Source organism: Mesocricetus auratus, unplaced genomic scaffold (assembly GCF_017639785.1).
Source record: "Mesocricetus auratus isolate SY011 unplaced genomic scaffold, BCM_Maur_2.0 Super-Scaffold_100006, whole genome shotgun sequence".
Taxonomy (NCBI): Eukaryota; Metazoa; Chordata; class Mammalia; order Rodentia; family Cricetidae; genus Mesocricetus; species Mesocricetus auratus.
In genome coordinates this window covers 42554964-42574900 of record NW_024429190.1, presented here as the reverse complement: position 1 = coordinate 42574900, position 19937 = coordinate 42554964, and the positions used below count along the sequence as shown (strand labels likewise).

General features: G+C 42.4%; 1 protein-coding gene across 2 annotated transcripts in view; it reads right to left on the bottom strand.

Annotated features, from left to right (window-relative positions):
- Nwd2 (NACHT and WD repeat domain containing 2) overlaps positions 1-19937 on the bottom strand; it is a 156314-nt gene that overhangs the window by 9893 nt on the left and 126484 nt on the right. For both annotated transcript variants that reach the window (XM_005074389.4, XM_040747096.1), the window contains 2 exons: positions 4332-4535; positions 1690-1834 (listed from right to left, as the gene is read on the bottom strand). In XM_005074389.4, coding sequence (XP_005074446.1) covers positions 1690-1834; positions 4332-4535 — 349 coding nt within the window. The remainder of the gene's footprint in view (positions 1-1689; positions 1835-4331; positions 4536-19937) is intronic.

Genomic DNA, 19937 nt, shown 5'->3' with positions numbered 1-19937 from the left:
ACAATGAGGCTTCCAATGCCTGTCTGTGGAAGGCTACAAACTGCTCTGTAAGGATGAGCTGGAAAGTGTGTGTGTGTGTGTGTGTGTGTGTGTGTGTGTGTATGAATGAGTTTATGTATGTGTGTGTATGTGTGAGTGTGTATATATGTAAGTGTGTGAGTGTATGTATGTGAGTATGTGTGAGTGAGTGTATGTGAGTGTGTGTGAGTGAGTGTATGTGAGTGTGTCTGTGTGTGGTATGTGTGCGCATGTGAGTGTGTGTGTATGTGTTTGTGTGTGTATGAGAGTATGTGTGAGTGCCTGTGTGTGTAGTATGGATGTATGTGCATGTGTTGGTGTGTGAGTGCGTGTGTGCACGCTATTTTATTTAATATAAAATCGAGTCCTGACACATTTTTCTCCAGTTTCATACCCTCCTCACCAGTTTCCCTTGTCATCACCTACTGTTCAGTGTGAAGCTCTTCAGATGGCTGCCTTCAGACCTCCTGTCATCCTCCCCAAACCTGACATTTTTGCTGTTCACGAGAGTTCCCAGAATAAAGGCTTGCCTGTGTTGAACATTCTAAGAGGTTGCTTGATGGATTAGTATGTTGTGATTGTGGAGAACTGGAGTGTTGCAGGTCAAGACAAATTATATTAGATTACCTTTAGCCCCATAAATAGTCTGTTTTTTTTTTTAGCTTACTTTTGCATCGACCAAACATCTTTTTAACTGTCTATCAGGAAAAACTTTTTAAAATGTACGTACAAACAGACACATAGCTTCCACTGACTCACAGGCTAAGATGTTGTCATACAGCATCTGATGCCTATAGCTGGGAATTCTCTGTTGAACTGTAACCCACCTAACTGATGCTTCTACCAATGTATTTGTAAATGCCTCGATTTATTGTTTTCTTTTGTTCTGCAGCTACAAAAGCTTCAGAAAATTGCCACTGTGTTACACAGGGTTTTTGGAGTAACCCAAGCTTGTGTTCCCAGGTTATGGTCATTCATATTTGGTTCCAGAATAAACCAACCCCTTATTCTGTTGGCTGAGAGACCTGTGAATGCACTGACACCCAGACCACTCCCTCTGAGGGATCGTAACCAGCTGGTCCCATTGCCTGGGATTCTCTGCTTAGACAGTCATGATACAACTGATTCCTTCCATCTTCTACCTCAAAATCAGCTCAGCCCATCCTATCCACACCCGAGCCCCAGCATCCCTCTTGGCCACTGATTTTTATGAGTGTGTTTTATTCAAGTTACGAATTATTTAATTTCTGGAAAGAACTTGCTCATTTATTACTTGACAATCATTTCTTTGCCTCACTGCAGTCTGTTTCCGGGAGAACGCTGACTTTCCTTCTTCACTGCTGTCTCCCCGGATCTTGCCTGTAAGTTGACCATGATAGGCTCCCCCACATTTGCTGGGAGACTAAGATGGAAGGAACAGCTCCACTGGGGAACAATTACAGAGTCTGGCCACCTCTGAACTTCTTTTAAGATCACATTTGTTAGAGAAGCCAGCAAGCTAAGTAAGGGGTTTCCTGGGAGTTAACACATCTTTTTGGGATGTAGAAGCATTTATTAAGTTAACTTTGTGTGGTACCAAATGGGTCTAAATTTAAAGAACCTGGAGAGGGAAGCTGTGGACACATCCACATTTCATCCACTTCTTAATGTACTGAAGACACATGAAATTACCTGAGAACAGGTACCGCTTAGCCTGGCTGTGCTTCATTTTACCCTGTTCATGAAGCAGTTTGACAGCAGCTTTAAATATGGTTTTGATTTCATCTGATATTTCTTGCCATGGCCTCTCATTCTCAGGACCGGCAGAGGGCTGCGTCTAGGAAAAGTTGAAAGTGGGAAGTTAGTCTCAAAATCACGAAAGATAAGCCAGTATTTAAGAACAAGACTGGATATGCCAATGCTATGAGAGCTGGTCTCTCCAGCGCCTCACTTCATTCTCCTCTCTCCAGTAATCCTAGAGTAAGATATCATCTCCATATTGCATGTGAACTTACCCTGGTTACATGAAGGCATGACGACCCAGACAGTGTTTGTTTGCTGGCCTTTGCTGTGGTTCCTATTGCTTACGTATGTGCCAGGAGTCTGACCCCCATTTCTCCTGGCAATGCTGAGAGATGAGATGGCATAGAAGGTGGTCATATCACCAAGAATGCCATCCTTGGAGGATGTTAATGTCATTCTTGTTGAACTGCAGGTAGCTCTGGAGAGACTGGGCTCTTATAAAGGAACCATGTGGCTTCTTCTGCAAGAGCTTATATTGTGATGGTATGGTCAAGAGGGTCCTTGTCAGGGGCTGAGGAGATGGAGGTGCCCACCCACCTTGGACTTTAGAAGCCCCAAATTGTGACCAAAAGGAAATTCTTTTCCTTAGAAAGCAACCGGACTTTTATATTTTGTTATAGAAACAGTAAATAGGACCAAGACATGCTTTATTATTTTACCATAGCTTTCCTTCTTGTGTTTTGATTTTAAATGTCATAACAATATAATCTTTAAAATCTCCCCTGAAGAGGAGAGAAAGAGAATTAAACAGGGGTGTGTGTGTTTGTGTGCCACCACATGTCTTTAGTTTTTGTTGTTGTTGTCTCATTGTTTTTTTGTAATTGGCTAAGAAAGTGGGATGACTGTTTAACAAGAGAATGTCTCAGAACTTTTAAAAGTCTCAGCCACACATTCATTTCCTCAACAATAATTGTGAATGGTTTATGCATAAATAGCTTTGGACATTGAGACTGATTTACATTTCCCTGGAGGATAATAGAAATAAATGGAGAAAAAGCAGAAAAACAATTAACAGTCACATAAGAGCAAGTGTCCTCAGACCACTGTGTAAGACAGCTCCATTTACTCTTGTATTCAACCCTGAGATGCTCTGAGTTTACTCTAAGAGCCCTGTCTAGAAAACATTATTGTTATATATATTTTAAGTAATGGCAGTGTCTTGGACATGATGTCCCCAGCATGAAGAAGATATCAGAATAATAAACACACAAGAATGCAGATCCATGGGAAATGTATCACTCTTGAAGCTATCTGGGTACCAGCTATATCAAGGATGCTAGCTTTGGAAGACAGACAGATATCAGTCCTTTAAAAATTCCTCTAAATATTCAAAGGAACAAACAGACTCACTGTTCCCCTCTTTGTCCTGTGCTTAGTTTTAAAGGACATATCATAGATATACTTGAAGCCAAGTTGGACAGGAGAAGAGAGTGAGACATAAACCAATTTACTCTATGATCGATTCTACCCAAACAACCAGAAAACAGGCTGTTGGAAATGTTAGAGGAGAACTATAAAAATTTTACTAAAATGTAATATCAAAAATGTACTAATAATGAGTACATAAGGCAGCAAAGCATATTTTTAAAAAGGATCCATGAAACAAAGAAGAACTAAAAACAAACACACTTGAAACTCATGAAATAAAAAATACAACTATTGAATTTGGGAATCAGTATATTGACACAGTAGAAACAGCTGAAGAAAATACCAGTGAATTGGAATAAAGACCTGAGGAACTTTTCTGGAAAGCAGCAGGGCTAGAGAGAGGAGAGAAAATTAAAACTGAGAGGGAGAATTGAGATACCGAGACAGGCTAAGACTGTCCAATGGAAATTTGTTCGAGGAACCGATAGGGAAATATGGAGTGCTCTAGTTTGCATCCTGTTGCTGTCATAAAATCATGACCAAAGGTAGCTTAGGGGAGGAAAGCGTTTATCTGGCTTACACTTCCAGGTTGCAGTCCATCATTGAGGCAAGTCAGGCAGCAGCTCAAGCAAGAACCGAAGCAGAAACCATGGAGGAACGCTGATTCCTGACTTACACTCAGCTAGCTTTCTTACATAGCCTGAGGTCATTTGCCTAGGATGGTACTGCCCACAGTGCACTGAGCCCTCATGTGTCAGCAATTAAAACAGTGTTACACACACACACACACACACACACACACACACACACACACACACACACACACAAGCCAGTCTGAGGGAGGCACTTCTTTAAATTGAATTTCCTTCTTTCCAGGGGACATTAGGTTGTCCCAAGTTCACAATAAGAACTAATTGCGACAAGAGGTAAGAGGAGAGTTAGCTTTGGTAAGATAATGGCGGAATCATTTTGAGTATTAATAGGATATGTGAACTTACAGGTGATAGGCATGACATATGCCAATAAGAGCAAGCTAAGTTATAGTTTCATATCCCCTGAGAGAGTTTACAGCTGATAGACTTTTGTTAGTATAATTTATGATAGATATACTTCAGAGAGAAGGGAAATCACCCCAGAGGGACAGTCAGAGGAGGCAGACTTACTGAGTTCTTGTTGCTTCTTGGCATCTCTAGCCTGGGTCTGAGGTAATATGCGGCTGGCACAGAGTTCTCATCCCGGCAGTACCAATCTTCCAGTAACTTCGTGTCTAATTTTGCCTCCACGGCAGCATCCAAAATCATTTCAAACTCGGAAGCTTCAACTTCCCCTGGGATTCGAATGTTCCCATATTTTTCACCTAGAAGTCCCTGTGTATGAACAAGAAAGTTCATTTTATACCCACAGCATATGAACACTCAGGTAATAAACAGCAAGATAGATTGTTAGGTCAATTTTTTATCATCACGGTGTATACAAATACAATTAGACCAACTATAAGTTATTTAATATACTTAGGAAGCAGTTTGCATATTCTGTTAGATACAAATTCCAACGTTTTACCGTAAATTCTTCAAAGTTTATGTAACAAAACAAAAGCTGTTCTATGCTGATGTTTGTTGGTGACAAAGAGACATGCCGAACCTTGTGAAAATTTCACACACGCAAAGCTTCTAGTGCAGAAATTGCTCTGCCAAGAATGATGGCATAGCTGTCAGTCCCAGATCCACACAACCAGGGAGGCCAGGAGGCAATGGCATTAGGCACAGTGCTACTACCAGCCCCACTGACACAATTCAAATAGAAAGTAGCATCGCCCCCCATGAGATTTGCAAAAATCTCCACAGAAAAATAAGCAAAAATCATCTTAGTGCTTACATGAAGGCAATAAATAACCACACGATACAAACAGACAGGTAAAATAAGCCACGCTTTCCTTGAGCTCTAGAACTTGCCCATCAGACTTAAGAGTGGTCAAATTTGTGGATCAGTTCCTAATGTTTGCTCTGAAGGTCACCTGCCTTAGCAGCACCCAGAATACTTTTTTCTCCCCAGAATACTTTTAAAATGGAAATTCCTAGTACCTTCTCAGGGTTAAAAAATATTGCAGGGGCAGGAGTAGGGGGAGTTCGGGAATTTGCATATTTTTTAAAAAAGCAAAACAAGTTTATTCAGAAAAGACTAATGTGGATCTAAATGTAAGCAGAGGCAGTAAGAGAGGGAGAGAGACATTGAAGAGAAGGAAGACAGGCAGTGCACACCTGGATTAGGGCAGGCTTCTCAAGATAACCAGTCCAGAGCTTGCATTCTCTTTTCTTTTTTTTATTAATTGCGTTCTCATTTATCTTACATTCTTACGGCAGTTTCCCCCCTTTTCTCCTGCCCTTCTGCCCCCCTCTGAACCCCTATTCATTCCTCCTCTGTTTCCGTTCAGAAAGGGGCAGTGCCCCCCTCCCACGGGTGTCAATAAAGCATGGGACATCAAGTTGGGGTAGGACTAGGTTCCTCCCTTTGTATTAAGGCTGGGCAAGGTGACCCGGTATGGGGAATAGGCTCCCAAAGCCAGCTCAAGTGTTAGAGGCAGGCCCTGATCCCATTGCCAGGAGTTCCACAAACAGAACATTCTACACAACTGTCACACATCTGTAGAGGGCCTGGGCGGTCTCATGCAGACTCCCTAGCTGTCAGTCCAGAGTCTGTGAGCTCCTACGAGCCCAGGTTAGTTGTTTCTGTGGATTCCCCTGTGATGGCGTTGAACCCCCATGGCTTGTACAATCCTTTTTCCCTCTCTTCAACAGGATTCCCAGAGGTTGGCCCGGTGTTTGTCTGTGGATCTCTGCATCTGCTTCTATAAGTTACTGGAGGAAAGCTCTCTTATGACAATTGGGGTAGTCACCAATCTGATTACAGGAGAAGGTTAGTTACAGGCTACCTATCCTCTATTGCTAGGAGACTTAGGTGGCCATTTCCGGCTTTGGGGAAAAACCTGGTGCCAGGGAAACTCCCAGAAATCCACAAGGATGACTTCAGCTAAGATTTCTAGCAGAACTTGCCTTTTCAAGTGAGTCACAGTTTAAGAAGTCGTGCTTGTGTGCGCTGGGGATATTAATGGTCTCATGAATGATGTTTGGCTGGTACTGAAGCAGAGGAGCTGGGAATGGAATGGATCATTACAAAAATCGAAATCTATTTAAAAATAATTGTTTCTTTGAGTGGAGCACCTGGCTCTAAGCAGTATAGTTATTTGATCAATATGGTAAGGCTAAATGCACCATAAAGATGACTAATGGAAAAATTTCCGTATTCAATTCAAATAACAAGCACATATTGGGTGCCTATTGCATAGTGGTAACACAGAACTTTACAGAAGTAATATCATGCTGGATAGGTCTAAAACTACTTATTGACTTGTTCTGCCCTCATCTTTCTCATCTATTGATTATTCCTTTAGGTGGAATGCTCATAAATCATGCGGTAGTTGTTTTTTTCAGTAATATAAGACAAAGAGTCTACCCTAGTCTTATCTAGTTATTTGAGAGACAGTAAGAAAGAAATTAGCTGGCATTTTTTGAGGAAGATTTTTTTTTGGTTCTTTGTATTCATAGGTTTAATGTAACACACACATTTGTTTGTAGAACACAGGTATTTATCAGGGGTGGAGAGCGTCGGTTTAGAGAGTGTCAACCTAACACAGTTTCCAAGTCTAACGTGATCAACAGGCCAGAGCAGGGCAAAGAAGCCACATTACACCCAAACGCTTTGCAGGAAGACTCTGTGGCAAAATGGAGTCCCAGTGAGATTATTTCTTGACCAAGCAGCCATGTAAATACACCCATGAGTGACCTTGCGGTGACTGCAGACCCTACAACAGAAGGCAGCTTCTTGGCCCACTGTCTCCTTTCACCACCAAAGGAGAAAAAGGTTCTCTACATCCTTCTGATTGCAAACCCAAGCTTGTTTTGTCTAGATAAACATTTGCTGAGGAAGCTAGGGACTTCATGTCATTTTGCATTTTTATTAGCAACAAATATGCCTGGAACCCTGGACAGAAGAAATCATAGGGAAAAAAAGCTTTAATTTTCCATTGTGCTGATTAAACAGTCTGTCCATATATCTAGGATCATAAATGTGAGTTTTTCCTGCATGCAGAATGCCATAATCACCTCTCTCTTTCCCACCCCATTAAACATGGAGTATATGTTGGTCCATTCTTAAGCCCCGAGAGTAACTTATGTACGTCAGGTGAGAAGCAAGATTTTGGTTACTCAAATCCAATCTAGAGAGTTATGTACAAAGAAAAGTGTAAGAACAAATTGAGCACTTTCAGGCATGGTTTTGGCACAAGCGATTCTAGTGTAAGAAACACACTGTGATGCCTTGGCATTTGTTGGGATCGGTGGTTACACAACGCTGAAATGTATCAGATGCCACTGGATTCTTTGCTTTACAATGACTCCTTTATACCCAGACCCCCTAAATCTGGATGGCAGTGAGGAAGCCTCGGCAATCTATGGGACCTCGGGTAGTAGATCAGTATTTGTCCCTGAAATACAAATGGACTTTGGGAGCCCATTCCATTGGGGGGGGCATGGCTAGGCCCTGCCTGGGATGATATGACAGACTTTACCTTCCCTGGGGAGTGGAGTTGGGGGGGCTGGTGGGGGGTGGGGGATGAGGGGAGGGAGAGGGAACTGGGATTGACATGTGAAGTAAGGTTGTTTCTAATTTAAATTAAAAAAAGAGAGGAAAAAAGATGTAAAAAAATAAACAGAAAAAAACCCCGTGGCCCCTTTAAAAAACATTTTGTTTTTGTTTTATACCTGAGGTGTTGCTTACATGCATGCATGTGCACCACGTGTATGTCTAATTCTTAAAGAGGCTTTGGATACCCTGTGAATCACTGTGTGGATGCTGGGAACTAAACTTCAGTCCTCTAGAAGAGCAGCAAGTGCTCTTAACTGCTGAGCCATCCTCCAGCCCCTTAAATGGCTCATTTATCTCACACAGGTAAAAAAAAAGGAGAAAGAAATGCTCTCCAAATACTGAGGTCTTCCCGACCGTGAGCCTCAATGCACAAAGGCCTTCCTTTTCTTTCTTCCGTTCCTTCTGTACCTGCCGGTATGGACACATCTAAACCACTGCTTTCAAAGGCTTAGAGATAACATTTTCTTTCCTCTCCATTGATTGATTTTTCTGTTCCGTTGGGCAAATATTGATCTCCCTTCCCCTGGCTCTGTATGTACAGTTAACTCTGTCTGGGCTTGAGCACTTTTGGGTCTGGGCCTGGTGTGAGGGCATGCTGTTTTTACTGTGGCAGACAGTGGAGACCCTGGAGATCCTTGAGGGGTTCGATGACCTGTGTGTCTGGAAACAGATTCATTATGGACTTGTGGGTATCATTTTTAATAGGGGGTAGCAGGTGTTCCCTGGGCTGCTGTTCATGAGCCATCACTCATGGGAGAAGCAGGAATGAAGAAGAGAGGTGTCTACCCTACCCCACCCATGTGCTGGCAGAAACACATACCCTACAAATGCCCTATTCCCTGACCCAGTCACCACTGGGAAGACAAACTCCCTCCTTCTCTTTTCCTTATTAGGAGAAAAATTCCCACTTTAAGTATGATTTTCCTTCCAGGAAGTCTCATTAGCTCTGCACACTGTAATCTGGGGTTCACAGACCCCAAGTCATCTGCCCCAGCCCACTTCTCTGGGAAGACACAGTCTCACCAGTACTTGCACAGGGGACTTGCACTATAATAACCCCATTCTTCTTTCTGTTCATCCAGCTTCAGGCATGTTCTCCATTCTCAGAGTGCCTTTGACTGGTCTATTTTCTTGTGATGGACCTGCCAGCTAGTGCCCTTCACGGGGCCACCCAGTGTGGTTTGCGCACTGCACAGGCTGTGAGGTTTGTGGCTTTGGATTTGGTCTCAATCCAATAGATGGTTGAGGGCTGAGATAATGTGGTTGTGGTTCTCAGGCACACATGATAATGTTTATTGCTAATGCTTCTCTGTGGAGTGGGACCAACCAAATCTTACCAGCACCAGCTTCTTGATGTAACGTTCTGAGTGACAGGGAAATTGAAAGGTACCTACATAACAATTTAAATTTTTAATAAAAGATAAAGTTTAGAAGTACAGCTTACCCAAACTTTTCAAAAATATCATATGTTCCAGGAAGAAAAAAGTGAGTGGATTCTATGTGTCAGTTTCACCAAATCATAGGTAGCCTAGATATCTGGACAAGCATTACTCCTGGGTATATATGGAAGGGCATATCTGGACAAGACTAACATTGAATCTGTATACTGATGAACACCGATTGTCTTCCTCTAACTAGGTGTGTATCACCTAGTACTTTGAGAAACTAAAGAGAACAGAATGGCAGAGGAGAGAGAATTTGTTCTCCTCGTCTGCCTCCTGAGCTGAGACATTGACTTTCTTTTGCCCGTGGACTAGGTCCCACACCATTGGTTCTCCTGGATCTCAGGACTTCAGATTTGGACAAGAATCATGCCACCCTCTTTCCTGAGCTTGAAGCTCACACATGGCAGTTGTGAGACTTTCCAGCTTTCATGATTACAAGACTAGAGCCAAATCTTTATAATAAATCACATTTGAGTACACACACGGGCACGCGCGCGTGCGCGCACACACACACACACACACACACACACACACACACACACACACACACACTTCATTCTGTTTTCCTGTAGAATTGTGACTGCTACAGGGGTTGTGAGAAAGTGGCAATGAATTGGGAAGTAATGACCAGTGACTAAAATTAGTTACAAACTAAGTCATATCCACATTAAAGACAATCTAGATGTAACCTTGTAAAAAGGTCAAATTGTCATCACTGTCTTGGCTACTTTTCTATTGCTGTGTTAAAATACCATGATTAAGGCAACTTGTAAGAGAAAGCATTTAATTTGGGGCTTGCAGTTCAAGAGACTAAGAGCCCGTGACTGTCATGGTAGGGAGCATGGCAGCAGGCAGGCAGGCATAGCGCTGGAACAGAAGCGGAGAGATTACATCTTTAGACACAATCACTAGGCAGAGAAAGCTAACTGGGAATGGTGTGGGCTTTTGAAACCTCAAAGGCCACAGCCAGTGACATACCTCTTCCAACAAGTCCACCTTTCTTACTCCTCCCTAAACAGTCCCCCCAACTAGGGACCGAGTATTCAAATGTGAGCTGCTAGAGGTCACTCTCATTCAGACTACCAGAGGCACCAACTGACATAAGGATAACATCTTGAAAGTTATTCATATTTCTATTAGTAGAGTTCTTTTCTTTTTTTTTTCAGGTTTATTTTTAATTATGTCGTATGCATGTGTGTCTGCATGGGTCTATGTGTGTGTGAGTGCAGGTGTCAGCAGTGGCCAGAGATGTCAGATCTCCTGGAGCCTTGGTGAGCTGCCTGTCCTGGCTGCTGGGAATCAAATTTGGGTTCTCTGCAAGGGCAGTGCAAGCTCGGAATAGCTGAGCCATCTTCCCAGTCCCCTAGAGATACACTTTTGATAGGCAGAAGTGTATAACATTTTGTTATTAGTGTGACAAAATGCCCAACAAAAGCCTGTTAAGAAAGGCAGGGTTTATTAGTCCATCATAGAAGCCACCATGTGGCAGGGGGAATGGCTCTGACTTTGGGGGCAGGAGACTGGGGGCATTTCATCACTTCATGTTCAGTCAGGAAGTAGAAAGATATTCAGCTTATTTTTTTCCTTTTCCCCTTTCAATTCAGTTTAGAAGTCCAGTCCATGGGATGGTGCCACCCATTCAAGCTGGGTCTTGCTTGGCTCCTCAGGAAAACCTCTTTGGGAACTCTCATAGACATGCCTGGAGGATCTGTTTCTAAATCCAGTCAGGAGAGCAATGAAGATTAACTATGTCAAGAACGGATGGTACTTGATGTGTTTGATATATGAATTTACTTACTTTCCATTTCAAAGTATTTCATTATCCAGATAATTGATAATTCATGATGAGCTTGACAGTTATGATTAGATATTTACTGCCACTGTCTACAGCAAAAATTTATCTTTTTTTTACAATTTATACATAGTGAGCCTATGATTTCCCATGTCACAATGTAATTCCCTGAAACAAGATGTAGAAACAAAGAAATTTGCTTGCACATGCCATGAGTGATAGAGGCATAAGGAACATAATGAACAGGAAAGAGCCAACATAAGATGTTAATTGTAACATGTTTGGAGTGAAGTCAAAGACTAAATGATTTGCTAACACATTTGACAGAGTAGAATAATCAAATTGATGTTTCAGTAAAGGTTCTTTGACAGCTAATTCTTAGCTTTCTCAGAATCACATGGTAGTCTTCTTTCTGGAAGCTGACATTCGTCATTTAAATTATGCTTATTACATTTACATACTTCAGTCCACTGTGGAACAACTTTTATCAGTAATAATTCTGCTATATCATTCCTTGGAAAGTGCTCAAAACAGCCCCTACTCTTAAGAGCTAATAGAACCATGTTGGGAGTGGAGCCTTCACAGAGTTCACAGTGCCACAGAACAGATCACAACTCTAACCTTTGCCATGGAGAACTGCAGAATATGCAAGGATGCCTGAAACCCAAGTCTAGAGAAAGACAACCGAGGAAGTGGTTATAAACAAGGAGCCAAGGTTTCTGAGAGGTTGTGGGGAGAGCTCTTGAGACATATCAGAAGCAAGGTCTCTGTGTATTTAGCTGTACCCAGGAAGCAGTTAGGAATGTGGACATGTGGGTCAGATGAGGAATCTGGCTAGAAAAGTAGTCTTGGAAGCCAGAAAACATTTATTCAATAAATATTTGCTGAAGGTGCAATTTACCTTGCAGGGGACCAATAGTTCTAGTTTTCTCAGTGCTCCCTTAAACTGAACACTGAGGTCTCAGGGCTCTCTTTAGATCCTGGCACACCAGGGCAGTTGGCTATGCTAACAGGAATGACATGATCCCTTTCCTTTTGCATGTTACTACAGGTACAGATTGGGAGTTCAAAATTGTAGCAGGGGACAACAGCACAGATGCAGGGTCCAGAGCTAGCAATCTCTAGGGTAGCCACATAGAAAGAGTGGAATGGCCTCATACAGGACACAACAGAAGAAACAAATTCTGAAAAAATTGGGGCGGAACTGTAATAAAGAAATAGAAAAATAGATCCATGCTGTAAATAGGCCATTCATGTAAGCAAAATAAAATTCCAATGAACAGGAAAAATAATAATGGCCACCTCTATTCACAACCACAACACCGCAAATAAAAACACTGGCAAGATAGGAACATTTCGGTGATCAAGTCAACCAAGAAACACAATGAGAATACCTAGAGGTTTCCAGGCAACAGGAAATGGGAGACTCAAAGAGAGATTGCTAATAAAAATGGGTTTAGTCATATTGAGCATGTAGTTTGGCAGGCACTAGACATTTCTCCATTTGGAAATTCATCTTATTACTGGCATACTGATTTGTGTACAAGAATGCTAGACAATTTTTAGCTTGTATCTTGGCTTTATTCTGTGAGAGCTCTAACTTACTACTTGAGGAAACTGGGCGTGAACTGCTGACTGTAATTACAGATCACAGAATTTGAGGGACAGAACACTGCAGTTTTCTAACTTCTGGAAAATTAAACAATAAAGGAACAAAATAAAGAGCAACCTCCCCAACAATAATACTAAAAAAAACCCCAAAAAACAAAACAAATGAATAACAAATTGACTACGTCTCCACAGACCCGTTTGGTAATTCACCATCTTGTTGCATTTTCAGATACTTAAAAAAAAAACTAAAACAAAAATTATTCTTGGAAGTGGGGAACAGGGTCTCTAATGATGGTTATTTTGAATGTTTGACTTGACTCAACATAGAATCATCTGAGAAGAGTGTCTCAGTGAGCTATTTTCCGTATCAGATTGGCCTGTGGGCATGTCTGTTGGGGACTGACTGTTGATTCTGTTGGTTGAAACCTGTCTACTGTGGGTGGCACCATTCCCTACGAAGGGGACCTTGGACTGTTAAACAGTGAAGAAAGTGAGTGGAGAACAAGCATGTGCGTATTAATTTGTACCTCTCTGTTTCTTGACTATGGATGCAACATGACAACTGTTTTGAAATCCTGCTACTGTGGCTTATGAGTGAAAAAAAGCCAATTCCTTCCTAAGTTGTTTTCATTGGGCTATATGAGATATATGAAAGTCTCAAGTAGGTTAGCCTTGAATTAACAATGTAGCTAAGAGTGACCTTTACCGCCTGAGTACTGGGGTTATAGGTGTGGAACACCATGGCCTATTTATGTGGTGCTAGGTATCAAATTCAGAGGCAAACACTTATTCAGTCTCACCATATAGCCTTGGCTGGCCTGAAGCTCACTATGTAGACTAGGCTGGACTTGAATTCATGATATCCATCTGCCTCTGCCTCCTGAGTGCTTGGATTAAAGACTTGAGCTACCATACCCAACCGACATCAAGCTTTGAATTTAAATCTTTATACTATATTCTGGTTTCTATTTTCATACACATCAGCACAGATTTCTTGTCCATGGAACCTGGCTTCTCTAACTGATGAGGTTTCTGTCCCCATGTGGCCTGTAGCAGGCTCTGGCTTCTCACTCTGTTGCCTTGAAGTGTCGGCTCTGTTCATCATTTGTAAGGGTTCTTCCAATAGGTCTGTGTGTATTATAGGCCCTGTGGGGGCCTTTATTACTGCTTTGAAAACCATGCAAAAAGCTGAATTGACTAAACATGACACTGGCTGCAGTTCTCAGAGCAATTTCTTCTTTGCAACTTGGTAAGAATCAAACAAACCTGGAGGGAAAGGTTTTTTTTTTGTGCTTTCCTTGGCACAGGGAAAATTGGCTTATTGAGTATTCACTGTCTTAAAGATGACAGACAACAGTGTTACTAATATGTGTTCTTAACTACATCTGCAGTTTGTGAAGGCCTGCTGCAATTGACAAGGGTTCCCTTTATTGTCTGCCTAATTTTAATTGGAATTTCACATTTATGAGTTCTGGATGTTGAGTATCGTATGCCTGTTTACAGAGCAGCAAGCCATGTATCTGCTATTGCTAGCTTGCCACTAGAGGAGGGTATGAACTAGGGATATACTGCTAACTTACTTGATCCTTATAACAGTGCTGTGGGTTACTGCTCATGCACCAGACTGAGATCTCTAAGGATCGGCAGTGTAGCTAAGAACACACAGCTAGTGCAGCGTGGAGAACCAGACCTCTGTCATCCCAAAGTCTGTGTTCTTCCACACAGGCTTTTCTCTAGGGAGACTTCTAGATAGCTGATGGATCACTTCAGGTGCTCTGGGGTCTTTTAAAATGAGTTTCTATTTTAAAAAGCCAGACTTGTGAAAAATTCTGATACTTGTACACTGTCTCTTAAGTAGAAGACATTGCGTATAGTTCTTCTCTCACAGACAAGGTGGTACCAACAGTGGTAAAAGCCAAAGCTCTCTGCAGTGTGGCCTTGGGCAAGCTGCTTAACCACTCTGTAGTCCAGAATCCTCATCTGCAATGTGCTGATTGCAGAAGAGCCAGGCTGGGGTCCTCACGTGGGTCAGAGGCATTAACACAAATAAGAGACCCAGTATGAAGATGGACGCACGGATGCTCTGTGGGACCTGGCTCTTTCTTTATTATTGATGGGTTAGTCAATAATTTATTATTGCATAATATGTTGATCCAATTCTTTTGTACAATGCTTTTGTTCTATAAATGTCAAGCTGTGAGCTGCCACCTTCCCCTCCGCCATTGTGTTCATGTCTGTCTAGCAGTCTTCTATTATAAGATCAAGCAAGGGAGAGAACCTCAACATAGTCGGAGGCTGGGTGTGAATGACACCTGCAAGGTGAGATCCATGGTGTTAATATCCATGGTGTTAATCCTCTAGAGTATAGAAGTAACTTATCTTTACTTATTTATTTAATATTTTTAAACTTGGATCTGAGGATTCAAACTCAGGTCCTCATGTTTACACAGCAAGTACTTAGTCGCTGACACCTCTTCTTGTAATGTTATTTGAAGAGCTGACTGGGCCTGCTAAAAGGTTGATCTTCAGATGATAAAGTGATTTTGTATAAAATGAGGAAGCTGTCTGGGGAGGTGGCTTGGTTGGTATGGTGCTTGCAACCCTCATGCTCCTGCTTCAACCTCCTGTGGTAGTCAGTTCAGGCCTGTACCACTGGACCTCTCTAGGTTAAGCTTTGTTGAATCTGTGTTTTCCCATTGTGTTAACTTGGAAGCATTGCTCTCCAATCCAGAATGAGAGAATCGGAACTTCTGGGAGGGAGGTCCAATAATGAGTTTCTCCAAGTGATTAGCTGTGCTCCCCGTTTTGTTTTGTTCTATCCTACGCCATCAAAAATTTCAGTGTAAATGGGGGGAATCGCAGGGCAATCTCGAGGGGCAATTAGCAACTGCTGAGAGAGAGAGAGAGAGAGAGAGAGAGAGAGTTAGTCTTCCCCAGGGATGGTCACCCTAATTGGTCCTAGAAACATATACATGTGGGTAACACTGAACTGAATCAGCAAGTTGTATTTATGTATCTATTTATTTATATGTATAGGTAACAACAATATTTAAGTAAGAGGAGGCCATGAATTTGTGAGGAAGTCCGAGGCAGGGGTGGGGGGGGTGGGGGGGTGGGGCAAAGAAAGGGTAAGATGGAGGAGAGGGAGGGTGAAAATGATGTAATTAATTTTATCTGAGTAAAATAGATTCTGCGGCAATTCACTAGGCTAGAATGACTTCTTTATCCACTATTAGATTGCAAAACGAGCTGGCCTCTGCTGGATAAAAAGGATTTCATCTTCAAAAATGTGTAATCTTTCAAAGAAAGAATGTCTCTTATGGAGATCTGCAGTCACTCCCCTAAGATTGCCTCTCCCTTACAATTCTGTTTGCTGAAGGCAAGTGCCCCTCTGGTCCCAGCCACACAGTTAACTGCTCTGGGAGGGAGTGACCTGATCAAAGTAAAGGCTCATGGAGGTAGAGGACCATTGATTTGAGCTAGGGTCTCAGCAAGGCTTTACACTGTGAACAGGATGTCATACATTTATTTGTGAATAATTACAGTTACCCATGGGGATGCAGGTTTTGGTGGGAAAGAAGAGAGGCACATAAACAAGCAGCCATGAGAGACAAAGAACATTCTGGAGTCAGTAAGGTTTCCCATTGTCTGTGGGGAAATGAACTCCGCAAAGGAAGGGCAGGAAAAACTTGACACCCCCCCTGGATGAAAAGTACCTAAATGGGCTCACTGGGGTGGGGGTGGGGATGGAGATGGACCTGTTAGGGGAAGTCAGTAGCCTAGCAAAACCTCAGGACTGAGAAGCAGGAGGTGTCTTTAACAGGCATCAAGAAGTTTGGCAAGATGACAACGGACTTTTTCAACAAATCACAGCACTACTCAAGGCTGAGGTGGTGTCTTTGGTGAGCATCTATGCTTTCCCTTAACACTAAGACTTCCAGCAAACTGGGCTAAGTAAAGGCGAAGGGATTTCCTCCAGTGGAGATGAGTAGGAGACTAGGAGATGATAGCCACTTCTTTCATGCCTTAATAGGGAAAGCACCCCACGTGCTGGTGTTTGGCTGTGTGGTTTGTCTTCACTAACACTCACGCTGAGTGTTGCTTCCCAATGAATGGCGATGAGAGGTGGGGGACCCTCTAGAAGGTGGTTGGATTAAGAGAGCAAGCGCTACTGAAAGGTGTCATGCCCATCTTTTGATGGTTATGTACGAGACAGCCAATGAGACCTCTACAGGTCACCGACTCCTTCAGGCTTCTGTCCTGGAAGACTCACTCGATTGCACTTTTAATCCTAACTGTAGGAAACAGAACAGCAACAAAAAAAGCTATTATTCCTTAGGAAAAGGCATACATTTTCTAATTCCCATTCTAAGAAATACAAACTGATGCAGATTAACTGCATGTACAGACCACGGTGTTTATGATGCATTAACAGTCACAATGAAAAATACTCCTCAGGGACTTCTTTGAAATGCCCATTTGTCAAAAGCAAGCACAGAGGGAAATAGTTGAAGTGTGTGAGAATTCCTAGCTAGCTTTCTCAACCTTGGCAACCATCACGAATGCTCATTGGAAAAAAAAATGGTCCTTCCAAGTGAATTGATCATGATGGAGAACTCTTTTCCAGTTGAGGGAGGAAATAAATGCCACCACTCCAATTTTCTGACTATGGATGGACAATTCCTTCCCACCGTGGTCTGGTTAACAGCCAAAGGCAAGTGGACAAATCTGTGCTGAATGAATCTGACACTCTAAAACTCAACCCAGAAAGGTGATTTCTCTTCGTTTTCCCACTGGAAGGACTGCCAGGGAAATTGAACTGTTAGCAGTGTTGGGCTTCTTCACTGCTGAAGATGTTCAGGACAGATAGCAACATGTTTGGAGATGAACACCGGGAGTATTAGAATAGACGGGAAGCAAACCAATAAAAGCTTTACGAGAAGCAATTGGGCCATATGTGTCTGTTTAGATTCCATTTCCAAGGCTTCAAGGTTTGAGATGGCTGAGGCTACAGATTCTAGCACTGTGCTTAGCTTCAGTGACCCACCACCTGCTCATTTAGAAGGGACTGAAAAGAGGCGCCCTGACCCATCCCACTATGAGGGATGCTTTCTCAATTTGGACACGTTGGGGAGAGCCTGGGCCCTCCCTGGAACGAAATGACAGACTCTAGAGATTCCCCCATGGAGGGCCTTACCCTCCCTGGGGAATGGAGTGGGGATTGGGTGGGGGGCTGGGGAGCTAGGGGACTGGGGGGAGGAAGTGGGCGTGGAGGAGAGGGAGAGGGAGCTGGAACTGACATGGGAAGCAAGCTTGTTTCTAATTTAAATATATAATAAAAAGTGTAAAAAAAAAAAAGAGGTGCCTTGAAACTAGAGAGAGGCAGCCCTGGGTCAGGCATGCTCAAAGTCCCTTCTGTCTCAGCATCTCTGGCAGAACTGTTTCCAATCCTGATCTCCAGACCCCAGTCTGGTTACTGGATTCTGTAGCCTGAGGGTAGATCCAAGGCCTCTCCACTTAGCAAGGAAAGCTACACTCCTAAGCAAAATATAGACCATAGTGAATGTCTAAAGGAACTCCATTCATTCTCAGTGGGTCTGGATTACAAATCCGGAATTGAGTATGATAGGTCTAAGTTCCTGTTGAGGGAGGCAGTTTGGAGACTCAGGCCACCATGATATGGCTGTACATGATTAGTCCAGTGTCATCCTGTGTTTTGTTGCCCTTAAGCAATCCTTTTGATCTGCTCAGATAGTTCTGAGTTCAGCTACTCTAGGCATGGACAAACAGGTGTTTATGATGGATGGTATCCACTCACAGCTGGGTCTGAAAAACATGACCACTCCAGATTGTATCAGAAATTACAAAAATAGTTAGGACTCGAGGAGAATTCTGAAATCAGCAAGGAGGTCCCTTTGCAGCAAGGGGTGAGAGGCATATTTGACCACTAAGTTTAATGATGAAGTTTCAGAAAGAGGATCTCAAAGAGAAATTTTTATGAGTTTTCCAAGCATTATCTAATTTAAAAAACTGTTAGTGAATAAAGGTTTTAAAAGCAAAAACAAATTAACTGTTTAAAAATATTTATATTTCTTAAATAACTATACTTATCTGTGCGGGCCATACAAGAGCAGCACTGCCTACAATAAATCAGGAATCAGGAGTACTCCTGTTTTTCATTGTGTATCTACTACTGAGCTCACCAGGCTCCAATGGAGATCGTCAAATGCATGGTCACACAGACATCCCTGGTTAATCTCAGTGGGTCACAAACAAAATGATTATACATGAATCATGAATGAGAGAGAGAGAGAGAGAGAGAGGCAGACACAGACAGAGACAGAGAGACAGAAAGACAGACATAAAGAGAGAGAGAGACAGAGAGAGAGAGAGAGAGAGAGAGAGAGAGAGAGAGAGAGAGAGAGAGAGAGAGAAAGAGAGAGAGAGATTTGTGCGGAAGACGGAATTGAAGGGATGGTTGGGAGGTGGGGATGGGAGTGTTCAGTATACATTATGTACATGTGGAAAATAGTTTAAAGATAGCATTTCTTAATAAAATATATTTAAGTTGACATTTGGAATTTAAAAAAGAATGTGACATTAAGCAGTGCATGGCTGTCTGATTCCAGGTCTTCCCCTACTGTGTTCCTGGAATCGAGGATGGCCAGGGATGCTTGATCAGCTGATTCCACAGCGTCAGTGACCCATGACATAAAAATATGACTGCCTCTGCTTGTGTGACCACTCTTTATTTGAGTAGTTCGTGAGTGGGTTGGGTGGGAACCTGCTAAAGACAAAACCTTCCCATTTACTTTCCAACCTGCATTTGAAACACCCATCATCTTTTAAAAAATAAAAGAAATTCCTTTCATAGTTCAGCCACCTTCCACTATGAAGTGCTAAGAGTTCTTTGTATCATGTGGTGAAAGACAATGAACTTACTAGTTTTTCTTTGTCCTTACACCCAGGATACCCTGAGTTAAACTTTTGGCTCTAGTTTAAGCACATTTCTTGAATGCATTTCTGAGAAGTCGCTCAGTTTAGCCAGTAAGCTTTTCTCTGTTTTAGTGTCAGTTAATTAGTTAAAAAAAACCAACAAAAACAAAAATGGAAAAATATGGAAGTATAGGTAATGAAGATAAGGCAGATACCCAGACGGGATGTTCTTCTGGGGGGGGGGTGACATGGTAAAGAACATGGGCTTTGAACCCAAACTGCTA